The sequence below is a fragment of the Rhinoderma darwinii genome, chromosome 1 (assembly GCF_050947455.1).
Source record: "Rhinoderma darwinii isolate aRhiDar2 chromosome 1, aRhiDar2.hap1, whole genome shotgun sequence".
Classification (NCBI taxonomy): domain Eukaryota; kingdom Metazoa; phylum Chordata; class Amphibia; order Anura; family Rhinodermatidae; genus Rhinoderma; species Rhinoderma darwinii.
The window spans coordinates 481,256,725-481,272,801 of record NC_134687.1 but is presented as its reverse complement, the minus strand read 5'-3'; the positions used below and the strand labels follow the sequence as shown (position 1 = coordinate 481,272,801).

At 44.7% G+C, this 16,077-nt stretch overlaps 1 protein-coding gene across 3 annotated transcripts in view; it reads right to left on the bottom strand.

The window, feature by feature from the left end:
* IFT81 (intraflagellar transport 81) overlaps window positions 1-16,077 on the bottom strand; it is a 156,973-nt gene that overhangs the window by 119,984 nt on the left and 20,912 nt on the right. For all 3 annotated transcript variants that reach the window (XM_075834517.1, XM_075834508.1, XM_075834520.1), the window contains one exon: window positions 1,306-1,486. In XM_075834517.1, the coding sequence (XP_075690632.1) occupies window positions 1,306-1,486 (181 nt within the window). The remainder of the gene's footprint in view (window positions 1-1,305; window positions 1,487-16,077) is intronic.

Genomic DNA, 16,077 nt, shown 5'->3' with positions numbered 1-16,077 from the left:
GTCAGAAGTCGGTACCTTTCTACATTGCGTGTGGATGTGTCCCAGAGTTGCCCCCTTTTGGTCGGAGGTGGTGGAATTTCTTAATACCCCTCAGATGTGCCTCTTGGGCATTATGGATGATGTTATACACAACCACTATGATAAGATATTCTTTCGTTTTGTTATGTTTTGTGCCCGGAAGATTGTAATTATGGCTTGGAAGAGCACAGAACGCCCGAGTTTGATACACTGGCCGCAACTAGTAAATAAATATATACCTATGTATAAGAAGCTCTACCTTAGCAGGAAATGTCCGGATAAATTCGGGAAGATTTGATAGAGGTGGTTGGAGACTCTAGAGACTGCGGTTTAATTGTCACTTGAAAGTGTCGGGATGTGGGGGGGGGGGGGGGTTGAGCATAAGGATGAATGTGTGTGTATGGTAGTTGGATTCAGCTAGGCTCTTGGGGAAGATATTCTCATTTATTTTGTATATGTTATATAATGCATCTGCTCTAGATTGGCATTTCTTTCTGATACTAATGCCTTTCTGAATGTCTTTTGTTTTGTATTGATTGTATATTGGTACGTGTTTTGTACAACAAAAGTTTTTGAAAATAAAACCTTTTTAAAAAAAAAAAAGCGAAATCCAAGAAATAGCAAAAACTTTTAATCAATTAGAATAAGTGTGAATTGACCTCAGTAAAAAGCAATCTATTAATTAGGTGCCAGAATGAACGTTGGTTTTAACCCCTTAATGACCAGTCCTGAAAAGGCCTTAATGACCAGCTAAATTTTTCTGTTTTGTTCCCTCTGCAGTTCAGCAGCCATAACTTTTTTATTTTTTCATTGACGTGGCGATATGAGGCCTTGTTTTATGCGGAAGAAATAGTATTTATTTTTTTCGCAGTTTGGGGTGTAGAAAAAAATATATTTTTACGGCGTGAATATAGGAAAAAGCGATTCTCGGCATAGTTTTTATTGTTTCTTTTTTATCCCGTCAGGTGGGCGGTCGTTAAGGTGTTAATGTTGGTTATTCATCCGTGCATAAAGTCTGTATGTAAAACCATAACAAATCCTATAATTAATATATTACTTAGATTCTCATAACACTGGCGTCATGGTTCACTTCTATTAGGTTTACATTGCTCCTGTAAGGCAGTCAGTCAGCAGTTTGTAATGAACTCATGAGAAGTCATTGACTTATGTTAGGATTCATTACAAAACAGATTAAAGTGGAACCATCACATCGGTCATGGATCCTTTAAAATTGGAAGTCAATACGTCCGTTTGAACAAAGTCTAAGAATTTGAAAAATAATCCTACCTGTTTGTTAGTCTCGAAGACAATGTCATCTTGGAGAAACTCTGTAGGGACATCCATTTTAACCAGAAACCGGGCCAAATACGCTCTCTTCTTTAACTCATTTGTCTTCTGGAGAAGCCAGAATAATAACGGGTGAATAACGGGTTTACTTCCAACAACCAGACCTTGGCGAAAGCTGACCCTATGAATGAAAGCAATTAAAGGTTAATACATAAAATGTGTTACGATAAATTCCATTTATAACCATAAACGTGATATTATGTAGAAGATTATATCAATGATATTTTTCTAATCAAGGGACAATAATTGTACGTTAAATGAGTGCGTAAGCATTTCACAATATCATTAAATTTGGACTTTAATGTTTAGCCAATATAGGTATCATACCCACAATACTTCTTTTTTGATACAAAAGTATTTAACATTACATATTGTTTCTGGCTAACACGGTACTACACTATTTTTTACTGTACTTCGACAAAATAGCATGAAAAATCTGCAGCAGATATATTTAGTTATTAAAGAGGCTCTGTCACCAGATTTTGCAACCCCTATCTCCTATTGCAGCAGATCGGCGCTGCAATGTAGATAAGAGTAAAGTTTTTTGTTTTTTTTAAACGAGCATTTTTGGCCAAGTTATGACCATTTTTATATTTATGCAAATGAGGCTTTCTAAAGTACAACTGGGCGTGTTTAAAGTTATGTACAAGTGGGCGTGTATTGTGTATGTACATCTGGGCTTTTTTACTTCTTTTACTAGCTGGGCGTTGTGACTAGGAGTGTATGATGCTGACGAATCAGCATCATCCACTTCTCTTCGTTAACACCCAGCTTCTGGCAGTGCACAGACACACAGCGTGTTCTCGAGAGATCACGCTGTGACGTCACTTCCCCAGGTCCTGCATCGTGTTGGACGAGCGAGGACACATCGGCACCAGAGGTTACAGTTGATTCTGCAGCAGCATCAGCGTTTGCAGTTAAGTAGCTACATCGACTTACCTGCAAACGACGATGCTGCTGCAGAATCAACTGTAGCCTCTGGTGCCGATGTGTCCTCGCTCGTCCGACACGATGCAGAACCTGGGGCAGGAAGTGACGTCACAGCGTGATCTCGCCCACTTGTACATAACTTTAAACACGCCCAGTTGTACTTTAGAAAGCCTCATTTGCATAAATATAAAAATGGTCATAACTTGGCCAAAAATGCTCGTTTTTTTTCAAAATTGTTTTTATTAACATTTTCCAATAAGGGGTACATAAAGTAAAAAAAGGGGGGGATGAGAAATATCCATGACGTCAAGAAAGATCACATAATGGAATAAAGCAAAAAAAAAAAAAAAATATATAAAAATTATGAAAATAAATAAAATAAAATAAAGGGGAATTAAATAAAATAGGGGGGGGAGGGGAACAAAAACATAACAGTCATAACCGTTACTATTAGGCTCATTATATCCATAGATCCAATAGGTCAGGTGGGGGGATCTACATATTAGACAAATGCAGGCTCTCCCCTCCTCGTCGGGCTTTCAACCCCAGTGTGACGATAGCATGGGCATGAAACCAGCCAAATACCCTGTGCCAGTCCCACCGATATGTTATCCAGAATTTTGTCTCAGAGAAAGGAGATTGCCATTAAGCAGATCAGAGGCGTGACCCCCGCAGGCATCGTAAGAATCCAAATCCCCGACAACTCATCAACTCGCAGTGAGCACACGTTACAATATAGGTGCGTCCCCCGTAAGTACCTGCTCATTAAACCATATAGTGGAGTCAAAGCAGTGTTTTATTTTCATTTGCACGTTCCGCGGGAGGAGTGAGATAAAGGATTCCCAAGTATTGAAAAATTGCTTGACCTTTTGCTCTTTGTGGAGAGATGCCTCCATCCAATCCATCTTCATCAGATAGGAGAGCTTGTCAAGAAACATTTTGAGCGGCGGGGCCTGATCGTGAAGCCAGGTTTGTAGGATAGCCTTTACCCCCGCTGCCGCCACGTAGTGCAATAGTCTATGCGCCCCGGGGGAACAGTGGTGAGTATCAGGGTCCAGGTACCCAAAAATTGCCCATAACGCTGTGTTAGGAACAAAGTTTGTGAGGTGTTCAGAGGTGAATACTTGTATTCTGGACCAGAAAGTTTGGATATTTGGGCAGGACCATAGACAGTGATAGAGGTTAGCCTCAGGTGTGTGGCATTTGAAGCAATGCGAGGTGGGATAGGCTCCTATTTTGTGCCCTATATGCGGTGTTAGATATGACCTATGGGAGACTTTCAATCTCATCTCCAGGAAACGAGCCGAAGGGAGAAATTTATGTGCCTGTGTCAGGGCCGCTAAAATGGTTGTGTAGGTGAGCGTGTGGTCGTCTGTTTGCCATTTGGTTAGGGGGGTTTGGGTTTGAGAATAATCTAAGGGAACGTGGATAAATTGGTAATTACGAGTGATTTGACCCCTAAAATAATTTTGTTTTGAAAAGTTATATGTCGCAAGTATGGGTTCCATTCTTGGTCAGGTAGCGGTGGTAGTATCTTTGTTAAGTAGCTTTTGACTTGCATATAGCTAAAGAGATCAATCGGGTGATCCGGAAACTTAGAACATAGCTCTGTAAAGGAGAACATCCTACGCTCTTCTATGTTCACAAATTGCCCCACAGAAGTGAGCCCCAGCCTGTACCATCTGTGGAAGACGGCAGCAGGGTTACCACTCTGAAAGTCAGGGTTACATACCAAGGGCATATGAAGAGATAGCAGAGGAGAAAGATGAAAGAGAGATCTTATCTTCTGCCATGCCTTCCATGTGGTAAATAGTAAGGGGTTGGCCCTCGTTTCCCTCGTCAGGCTCCCATAAGGAAGATGCAAGAGTCCTGATAAAGCGTTCCCCATGAACAATGCCGAGTCTAGAGGTGAGGAGGTGTATACGGAGGTGTTGTGGATCCAGTCAGAGATATACCGATATAGAGCTGCCAAATTGTAGTGCTTAATATTGGGGAAGTTGATACCCCCGTTACCCCTGGGCTGTTGCAGGATGATGTAGGCTATTCTGGATCTTTTCCCGCCCCAGATAAAGGTTCTATAGAGATAGTTGATTCTGCGCTCGTCTTTGGGTGTGAGGTAAATTGGGAGAGTGTGGAAGAGGTACAGGAGGCGTGGGAATTCTGTCATTTTGAGTAGATTAGCCCTGCCCAGATAAGAGAGTATAAAGTGTTTCCAGGAGAGGAGCGTCTTCTCCAGTTCCGTTATATAGTGCGATATGTTGGTGCTATAGAGTGCGGACGGGCGTTTCGTGATTCGGACTCCTAGATATGTGAGGGCCTGAGAGTTCCATTTAAATGGGAATTTGCGTGACCACAGGGGTGTGGAGGGGCCTTTCAGCAACATCGCTTCTGTCTTATCTAGGTTCAGAGTGTAACCGGACAGTCGCCCCACCCCCTCCAATTCACTCAAAAGAGGGTCTAGAACAGACATGGGCAAACTACGGCCCGCGGGCCACATACGGCCCGTTAGGCTTTTTAATCCGGCCCGCCGAACTTGTCCAAATCATAGTAAAAACCTCCTTTTTTTTCCCCTTTCCCTGCAATGCCCACGTTTTCCCAATAGATGGCGCACTCAAAACACATTGACCGTTGTTAACTCCTTAACGCCGAAGGACGGATATATCCGTCCTCAGCAGCTGCTAGTTCGCGCAGGAGGACGGATATATCCGTCCTGTGATGGCGCGGGTACTGCCAGTGTACCCACGCGATCAGCGGCAGGAGCACGGCTGTTATACACAGCCTGGCTCCTGCTGCAACTGCCGGAATCGAAGCGCGCTCCGATTCCGGCAGTTTAACCCATTAAATGCCGCTGTCAATAGTGACAGCGGCATCTAATGTGTTTGACAGAGGGAGGGAGCTCCCTCTGTCACCCGATCGGCGCCCCCGCAAACAAATCGCGGGTCGCCGTCGGGTTTCCATGACAGCCGGGGGTCTAACAAAGACCCCCAGGTCTGTCTTCCGCAACTGCCTGTTTGGCGATGCCGGAGGCATGACCTAACAGGTTGCCTGTCAGTTTTACACTGACAGGCAATAATGCTTTGGTATACTAAGTATACCAAAGCATTATATATGCGATCGGCACATCGCATAGTGAAGTCCCCTGGTGGGACTTAAAAAAAAAATGTCAATCAGTTAAATAAAGTTTGTTGAAAAAAAATAAAATAATTACAGTCAAAATCAAATAAAACTACTTTTTTTGCCCAAAAAGTGGTTTTATTCAGTAAAAGTGTCAAAACAAATAACACATACACATATATGGTATCCCCGCGATCATAACAACTTGACCAATAAAATGAACACATTAATGAAACCGCCGGATGTACGGCGTCCAAAAAACAACGGCAAAATTCTCTCTTTTCTCCCATTCCCCCCATAAAAAATAAAAGTTAATCTATAAGTCCTATGTACCCCAAAATAGTACTAATGAAAACTACGCATTGGCCCGCAAAAATCAAGCCCACATACGGTCACATCGACGGAAAAATAAAAAAATGACGGCTCTTGGAACGCGGCGATGCAAAAACAAGTAATTTTTTTCTAAAAGGGTTTTTATTGTGCAAACATAGGAAAACATATAAAACCTTTACATATTTGGTATCCTCGTAATCGTGCCGACCCGTAGAATAAAGGTAACATGTTATTTATGCTGCATAGTAAAGGGCATAAATTTATAACGTGAAAATTAATGCTGGAATAGCTGCTTATTTTCAATTCTCTCCTAAAATAAAGTTAATAAAAGTTAATCAATATATTGTAAGCATCTAAAAATGGTGCAATTACAAAATACAACTCGTCCCGCAAAAAACAAGCCCTTATACGGCTATGTCGACGTAATAAAAAAAAAGTTACGACTCTTGGAATGCGACCATGAAAAAACAAAAAATAATCCTTGGTCATTAACGTGCAAAATGGCCCGGTCATTAAGGGGTTAATGTGGCGCGTATTTCTCTTTATTTCACTTTAATTTTCACTTCGTTTCACGTCACCATTAAGCCCTTCGGTTTTCAAAGAGTACAATATCAGCCGTCACTTTGCCACGAAGCATGCAAACTATGCTAGCAAGCAGTCAACACAAGAACGGGCGGCTACTGCTCAGAGGTTGGCAGCTAATTTACAGAGTCAACAGAACTTTTTTCTTGATAAATCACAGTGCGTATGTTATTTTAATCTATTTACATTTCCTCCTCCCAGTATCTGCGAAATAGTATGTAAATGCCATATCTTGCATATTCCTTGAGACAAATTTATTAACTGATAAGGGCTATTTTTCACATTTGAAAGACAGTTAATAAATTGGGTTGTAGTGTTCTTACTGTGCTATGAGGTTTGCACACACTACATTTAATGCTTTAGTATATCCGGCCCAAACACTCCCTCCAAATGCTCCTGGCCCGGCCCCTCTGTCAAATTTTAGAACCCATTGTGGCCCGCGAGTCAAAAAGTTTGCCCACCCCTGGTCTAGAACCTGTTTGGGGTTAGATACTGCTAGTAAAATGTCGTCTGCAAAAGCGGCCACTTTTATTTCTATATTACGTAGTTTAATGCCCTGAAAAGTAGATGTCTGGGAGAGATGGCGCAAGAGGGGGTCTAAGGCGAGATTAAAAAGGAGGGGGGATAGGGGACAACCCTGCTTGGTGCCCCTAAAAATATCTATCGGAGCTGTGTTATGCCCATTGACCGTCACACTAGTTGCACACCCAACACGACGAGATTGCAGGAATTGAGTAACAGTCGATCCAAGGCTCGTTTGCTCCATTACCTCATCGAGAAAAGGCCACGCGACAGTGTCGAAGGCCTTCTCAGCGTCAAGGCTCATCAGCATGTTAACTGGTTGATCCTGCTCCTGCGCCACGACTGTGGCAGCAACAACTGATCTTATATTCTTGATACTAGTCCTGCCTTGTGTGAAACCCATTTGAGCTTCGCATAAAAGGTCGGGGAGAACAACCTGGAGTCTGTCAGCCATTATCCTTGCCAGTAATTTATAATCTTGATTGAGTAGTGAAATTGGCCGATAAGATTGGGCCAGAGACGGGTCCTTATTTGGCTTTGGTAAGAGAACTGTGCGAGACTCTGTGAATCGGTCAATGGGCATTTGGCGAATAAAGGCGTCGTTAAATAAATTAGTGAGAGTGGGGATTATTTGGGGGGCCAGTATTTTATAATATTCTGCCGGGAATCCGTCCGGACCCGGTGTTTTGCCGTTGGAGGTCAGAGAGATGGCCCGTCGCACTTCCTCCTCCTGTATGTCAGAGTTCAGCAAAGATTGCTGATCTTCAGATATGGAGGGCAAATTTATGGTGTCCAGAAAGGTATTGATATCTGGGAGGGATGCTGGGGCCGCTCTATAAAGGTCTTCGTAATACTCGGAGAAAATCTGCGCTATATCAGAAGCATCGGTGACAAGGGAGCCGGTGTTAGGGTGCCGCAGGGATAAAATGGGCTTGAATGGACGTCTTTGCTTAGTTAGGGTGGCGAGTAATTTTCCAGTTCTATTCCCCCATCTATAAAATTTATTGTCTGTGTTTTTTACCTGCCAATGGGATTCATCGTGGACAAATGTGTCTAGTAGATGCCTAGCCGTCTGATAAACAGTTTGGTTATACGCAGAGGAATCTGCTGCATATGTGCGCTGAGCGGTCAGTAAAGCCTTATGTAAGGCGTCAAATAGTTCCCTTCTCGTTTTCCGCCTACGGGACAGATAGCTGATGACATGACCTCTCATTACAGCCTTAGAAGTCGCCCACAACAAGGGGGAGTCATCCGTATGAGAGATGTTGTCGTCCAAGAATTGACTCCAATATGTTTGGAGATACTGTTTAAAGTCATCAGAATCTGCCATGTACGCAGGAAACCGCCATATTCTAGTTCTCACATTGGATGGGGATAAGGATAATGACATTGTAATTGGAGCATGGTCTGATATGGTTATTGGATGTATACGTGATGAGTAATGCACCTCAAACAGGGGGGAGGAAATCAGAAAGTAGTCAATACGGGAGAATGTTTTATTGGCTACAGAATGACACGTGTATTCTCTCGCCCCAGAATCCATCACCCTCCAGGGATCGCACACATTGAGGGAGTCAATGAGAAGAGTGAGGGAGGCGGTCGCTACCTGGGACTGGGGTGTAGAAGGGGACCTGTCTAGTGCGGGGCATTGTACAAGATTGAAGTCGCCTCCAATTATTAAGCGACAGTCGGGGAAGCTTGTTATGATTTGGAGAACCTCTGGGAAAAAGCTTTGTTGGTCGTGATTAGGGGCGTAAATGTTCACTAGTAAATATGCTATCCCGGCTATTAAGACATGTAGTATTAGGTACCTGCCCTGAGGGTCTGCTATGGAGTTCTCTACAGTGTATTGAATGTCCCTTCTGAAAAGTGTCGCGACCCCCCGCGAAGAGGAAGAATGTGAGGCAGAAAGGCAATCCGCTAGCCACGGGGCTTTCAAGTTGCTTTGAGACCCTGATCTCCAGTGAGTCTCCTGAAGAAAAATAATGTCAGGGGAGAGTCTTTTGAGATGATTAAGCACTTTTTTCACTTTTTTCCTCTTCAGGGGCGTGTTCAGTCCTGCTACATTCCAGGAGAGGAATTTAATATGGGGATGGGTACTAAAAGTGTCAGGGTGTAGTGTGTTTGGGGTACTCATCCTGTGTTGAGGTGGTAGATTCGGATCAAAGGTAGTGAAAGCCAGATGCTGCACCTCACGGTCCCAGCGAGCCGCGAGTACAGCCCCTTCCCACTGATGCCATTACAAGCGGGAGTCACGCCTCCCATCACAGCTTCGGGGGTTAACTCCCATAATTAATCAGTCAGCACCTGAATCTACATCCCTGAGGCGGACTCCAGCTTCCACCACTCAGGCTGGCAGGCTTAGGAGTGGGAGAGCCTATGGCAACCTGGCCAGACTCAGCTAGCTCCCGCCCTTGGTCTATTTAAGCCTGCCCTTCCTGTCCCTCGGTGCTTGTGATTCTTTTCGTGTGGTTTCCTGGCCCAGCTACAGCTCCTTCTATTTTGATCCTGCTCCATACAGACCCTGGCTTACTGACTACTCTTCTGCTCTTCGTTTGGTACCTCGCACACTCCTGGCTTGACTCGGCTCGTTCACCACTCTGGTTGCTCACGGTGTTGCCGTGGGCAACTGCCCCTTTCCCTTGCTTGTATTCCCTTGTATGTTTGTCGTGTTTGTCGTGCACTTACTGAGCGCAGGGACCGCCGCCCAGTTGTACCCCGTCGCCTAGGGCGGGTCGTTGCAAGTAGGCAGGGACAGAGTGGCGGGTAGACTAGGGCTCACTTGTCCGTTTCCCTACCCCCCGTCATTACAAAAACAACAAAACTTATAGCGGCATTAACAAATAACTGGTGTTCTGCTGTGAACACAACTGCCGCAGGTTGCGCTTTAACTCGCCAAGGTAAGTGAGGTAAGCACATGTCCATTGGTAGGAGGGCTAACTTTTCCTCTCAAAAGGTCTCCATTATCCTTCATCCCGCACTTCCAGATGGAGGCCTCTGCGGGCCAGGATCGGATCCTCAAACATCAGCGTACGGTCCCCCATTTGCACTTTCAGCTTGGCCGGGAAGAGAAGTTGGGATCGGGTGTTCTGTTCGTATAACAGGCGGCAGATTGGAGCGAAGGCTTTTCTCTTCTGGGCGACCGTCGCCAAGTAATCTTGGAAAATCAGGATTTTGGAGTTATTCACGTGGAGGTTCCCCTGCTGCCTGTATGCTCTCAAGACTCTTTCTTTTATCGCCCGATGTAGGTACTTGGCGATTACTGGACGTGGCCTATTGTCTCCCGCATTCCCCCTGGTTCTGGGCGGTCCCAGCCTGTGCACTCTCTCAATCATGAGGGGGTCGCGTCCCAGGTCAATGTTGAGGGCTGTGGGTAGATCTTTGGTGATGTAGTCCAGTAGCTGGTCGTTTGTCACGCTTTCAGGGATGCCCACGAAGTGCAAATTGCTGCGCCGATCCCTATTTTCTAGATCATCCAATTTATCTCTCAGGGCTTGGGATGTGGCTTGACTTTGCCTCAAGGCGACCTCCATTGTGGCGATAGAATCTTCCGCTGTATTAAACCGTGTTTCCATATCTGCTATTTTTTGTGAATTTTAAGTGATTTGCGCCAATGCAGAATTTATGGACGTGTGTAAGATATCCAGCCGCTTGTCAAAGAGAGGAAGCAGAAGTTTGGAGACCTCCTGTGCCACTAAGGTCGCCTGAAGTGAGTCAGTTTCCGAGTCATGCGAAGGACTGTTCTGTGGGGTTAGTCTGGGTGGCGTGACGTCGTCATCAGGAAGACGTTCTGGGGTGAACTGATGGTGAGAGCTGGAACCTCTGTTAGAAGAAGATCTGGGAGTCTGTTTATCCCCCTTCATATGTGTTTTGGATTTCTGCATTTTGGAGGACGGGGGTATCCCGGGCGTCCGGGCGGCACAAGAGCGGACAGGTTGATCTCTCAAAGATTTCGTCAAATATTTGTCCATGTCACGCTCCCCTATCAGGGGGGGAGCACGAGAGATTTTACAGACAATGAACAGGCAGCAGAGGCAAATAGAAGGAAAGTAGCCCACAGCACGTTACATCTTTACAGAACTATCAGCATGTGCAGGGGTTTGGAGGGATCTTTATAACAAAACATAGTGGGTTCAGCAAACAATGTCCCGTGCAAACGATGAAGTGAACCAAGGCGGGTCAAAGGGGAAGTTTCTGAGGCGCAATAAATCCTCGATTCTTCCTACAATGTTGACGTAGTGCACACAGTTAGGAGAGTCACGCTGAGTAGTCCCTGGCTGGGGGTTACACCGGGGTTCTCCCCCCGTGCGATGTGTATACCAATCCCTGGGCAGTAAGAATGGACGTCAGGCCCAGCAGTGCCACCCGCGAGATCGTGCCCGGGTGTTTTCACGTGGTTATTGCCCCACACAAGATATTGGTCTGGGTCACAACTTGGCTATTTGGTATTTGGGGGTCCTCACCTGGGGTCTGCCCCACTTCTCCTCCATTTCCCAGCACTTTTCCTATCAGGCTGCAGTTGCCTTTACCCGCCACAAGATGGCAGCAGAGTAGTGGCTTTTCAAGATGGCGGCCGGGGCGTGGCTTCTGTTTGCCTCGCTCAAGATGGCGGCCGGGATCTTCCCCTGCCAGATTAGCAATGCCCTTTGGGGTACAATGATGGCCAATCGGGGGGGGGGGGGGTCACGCAGCAGTCCACAGGGAAGATCTCCCTCCCCCTTATGTCCTCTTCCTCCCTTCTCCTTACCGGCCCGTTTGGTGTAGGTGCTGCTCAGCCACAGTCCGGCCTCGCCTCCTCCAAGATGGCCGCCGGAAGGATCTTCTTCTGCAGGAGACCCAGGTATGATGATTTGTGCCAGCTGTAATATCACTTTTGATGGTGGGTCACCCCGATCCACTGTCTCCCCTAGCAGGGGGGATCCCCAATCCAGGGCTCTTCTCCCGCTGGGCGTTTGTCTTCAGCCGCGTGACTGGGCCAGGGACACCCGCACTTCTTTCGGCGTTCCACCGCCCACGGCTCCGGGGCGATTCAAATCGGAGCCTCTCTGGGGTCTCTCCGAGCCCCCCGTGTCAGGGGAATTGCCTGCAACGTCCCCCGAGGCAGGATGGCCAGGATACAGCCCGGATGGTCTCAGGGCACAGAGGAGCTCTCTCTAAAAGCGGCCATCCACGATGCCCCGCCCCCGGAAGTCCCCAAAAATGCTCGTTTTAAAAAAAAAAAAAAAAACTTTACTCTTATCTACATTGCAGCGCCGATCTGCTGCAATAGGAGATAGGGGTTGCAAAATCTGGTGACAGAGCCTCTTTAAGGTAGTATTACACGGCCCGACGTGGGCCACGTAAACGAGCACCGATCCAGGCAGCTTGTTGTTTGGCACTCGTTTGCTCTTTTCACAAGGAGCTAGCATAGGGACGAGTGCTCATTACTCCGATTGCTCGTCCCCATACATTATTATCATGTCAGCAGCACGTCTCTCTGTTTACACAGGGAGATGCACTGCCGACAACGATAATGTTTTACTTTTTTTGAAACGATACGAGCAGCAGATGATCGAGTGTTTGCTCTTTTATCTGCTGATCGCTGCCCTTTTTACACAAGGCAATTATCGTAAACGAGCGCTCGTGCCCTATAATTGCCCAGTGTAAAAAGGGCCTTCACGATAGACTGACACTTCCTGTTCTGTAGAGATCACTTCTCAGCAGTCATCTCATTATGATCACAGGCAGTATTACAATGAGAGGTAACACCAATATACAGATAACACAGGTGATAATAGGTGATTGACACATATCCCCTCCTATCTATTCCTGTATAATAACCTCTGTAGAGGTCACAGAGCATGCCTAGAACACTATACCAAAGAAATCAATGGGTCCCATCACCCCCCTCCCCCCCATTCACAGGTTCCTATGGCCCATGGGGCTGCTGTAAGGCATATCTATAAAATGCTGAATAAAAAACAAAATCTACTAACAAAAATAAACAAAACATATTATAAAAAAAAAAAGGAATATGTTTCATGGTCAGGTTTTAATTAGTAAAAAATAAATAGGTGACTCATTCCCTTTAACACATAACAGCACAGGGAGGGTTGCATTGACAATGAGTTACATCACAGCCAACTCATCAATTTATAGCAAGGCTTCTAAGGCCTTGTTCATAAAGTGCAGTTTTGCGGCACATTTTGCTAATATTTTTCAAGCCAAAACCAGGAACAGAACATAAACATAAGAAATAGATAAAGGAAGGCCTTATCGGTCTGCTTTCCTGGATCCAATTCTGGTTTTGACTTAGAAAAATGCAGGCAAAATGTGTAGCAAATCTGCACTGTGGGAGCGTACTGTGAATCTTTCCGTACCGAAGGCCTCACCAACCAGACCATAGTGATCAAGATTATTTTAATCCAAAACGTTAAAATAGCTATGGAGTAGTAGCAAAAAATTGATAATTATATTTTCTTTTACATACAGAGATATTCGAATTTTCTGTTTTGTTGTGGGGGCCATTTTTGAAGACGTTGTCCTATATTGATAGCTACTTTCAAATTAGATTAATCAAAAGTGACAGTTTTTGTTTAGTTGCTGAGAAGTTAACCCCTTCCCGCTTTTGGGCGTAACTGTAAGTCCAAATTCAAAGTGCGTTCCCGCAATAGGGCGTACAGTCACGCCCTGTAGATAAAGCGTGCACAGGAGCTGTGCGCGCTTTATCTTCAGCGGCTGTCAGCTGTTATATACAGCTGACATGCAGCTGCGATGGCTGTTACCGCCGATCAAAGCCATTGAACCCCTTCAATGCGGCTGTCAATGACGTCCGCCACATTGAAGTGGTTGACAGAGGGAGGGAGCTCCCTCTGTACCCCCCGGGCCCCCCCGCGATGGATCGCGGGTGGCGATGGTTGCTATGGCAACCAGGAAGCAGTTACTAGGCTTCCTGGTTGCCCAGATACGGTAGCCTATTAGGTCCTGCCCGAGGCAGGACCTAATACGCTAACTGTCACATGAAGAATGACAGTTACGATACACTGCACTACATAAGTAGTGCAGTGCATCGTACCGGGGATCAGAAGACCAGATCTTCAAGTCCCCAGGTCAGTGTAAAAGAAAAAGTGAAAAAAGTAAAAAAAAAGTTAAAGAAAAATAAATAAATAAAAGTTAATAAATAAATAATAAAATCAACACTTGCCCTGTTTCACTGATCAACTCCTTTATTATTAGAAAAAAAATGAAAATATGAAAAAAAAACTATACATAATAGGTATCGCCGCGTTCGGAACGGCCTGATCTATAAAAATATCAGTAGAATTTCACTAAATACCCCACATCATCATTCGCTGGACCCCACAGGTGCACCCTGTAGATGTAGCGGAGATGAGGAAACTTTAGAGCCTTGTGCGGCTTATAGGGCTAGTGAAGAAGTCAAATATAAGGCAATACTGGAGTGCAGATATTTTGTATAATACCCAATAAACCCGGCCTGTGTATAAAGGATTGGTTCAAAGCGTACCACACCAATCCACGGATTATTCATTCACCCCATTATTACATCATCCTATTATGTGACCTGTTGCACACCGCGCAGCTTACATATACCCTGATGTACTCCGCCCAGTTTACATATACCCTGATGTACTCTGCCCAGATTACATATGCCCTGATGTACTCCGCCCAGATTACATATGCCCTGATGTACTCCGCCCAGATTACATATGCCCTGATGTACTCCGCCCAGTTTACATATACCCTGATGTACTCTGCCCAGATTACATATGCCCTGATGTACTCCGCCCAGATTACATATGCCCTGATGTACTCCGCCCAGATTACATATGCCCTGATGTACTCCGCCCAGTTTACATATGCCCCCACATTATAAGCTGAAATACCAGTAAATCACCAAGCAAAATCTGCGCTTCAAAAGCCAAATGGTGGTCCAACTGAGCCTGGCAGTGTACCCAAACGGTAATTTATGACCACATATGGGGTATTACTGTATTCTGGAGAACCCGCTTAACAATTTATGGGATGTGTGTCTACAGTGGTACAAGCTGGGAACAACACATTGGGCACTGAAATGGCATATCTGTGGAAAACAGCAATTTTCAATCTGCAACATCTATTGTTTACTCATTTTTTCAAAACACTTGTGCGGTCAAAATGCTCACTACACCCCTAGATCAATTCTTTGAGGGATCTAGTTTCCAAAATGGGGTAATTTTTCTGGAGTACCACTGTACTGTTACTATAGCTCAATGCAACATGGTGTCAAAAAACGAATCTTGTAAAATCTCCTCTCCAAATACTAAATGGCACTCCTTCCGTTTAGAGCCTTGCTGTGTGTCCAAATAGCAGTTTATGACCACATGTGGGGTATTTCCATACTCCGGAGAAATTGCTTTACAAATGTTACAGTGATTTTTCTCCTTTATTTGATGAGAAAATGAAAAATTTTGACCTAAAGCTACGTCTTAGTGGAAAAAAAATGTAATTTTTACTTTTTACTGCACAATTCTAATGAAATCTATGAAACACCTGGGGGGGGGTCAAAATGCTCACTACACCCCTAGTTGAATTCCTCTAGGGGTGTAGTCTCCCAAATGGAGTCACTTTTGGGGGGTTTCCTTTGTTTTTGCACCACAAGACCTCTTCTAACCTGACATGGTGCCTGAAATATAATTTAAGAAAAGGAAGGCCGAAAAATCCACTAGGTGCTCCTTTGCTTTTGGGGCCTTTGTTTCAGTCCAGTAGCGCACTAGGGTCACATGTGGGATATTTCTAAAAACTGCAGAATCAGGGCAATAAATATTCAGTTGTGTTTCTCTTGTAAAAACCTTCGGTATTACAGGAAAAATGGATTAAAATGGAATTTCTGCAAAAAAAATGAAATTTGCAAATTTCCCTTCCACTTTGCTTTAATTCCTGTGACACGCATAAAGGGTTATGAAACTTTCTAAATGCTGTTTTGAATACTTTAAGGGGTGCAGTTTTTAAAATGGGGTGATTTGTGGGGGTTCCTAATATATAAGGCCCTCAAAGCTACTTCAGATCTGAACTGTTCCCTAAAAAAATTGCCTTTTCAAATTTTCTTGAAAATATGAGAAATAGCTGCTGAACTTATAAGCCTTGTGACGTCCTAGAAAAATAAAAGGATGTTCAAAAAATGATGCAAACATAAAGTACACATATGGGAAATGTTAAATAGTCACTATTTTGTGTGGTATAACTATCTGTGTT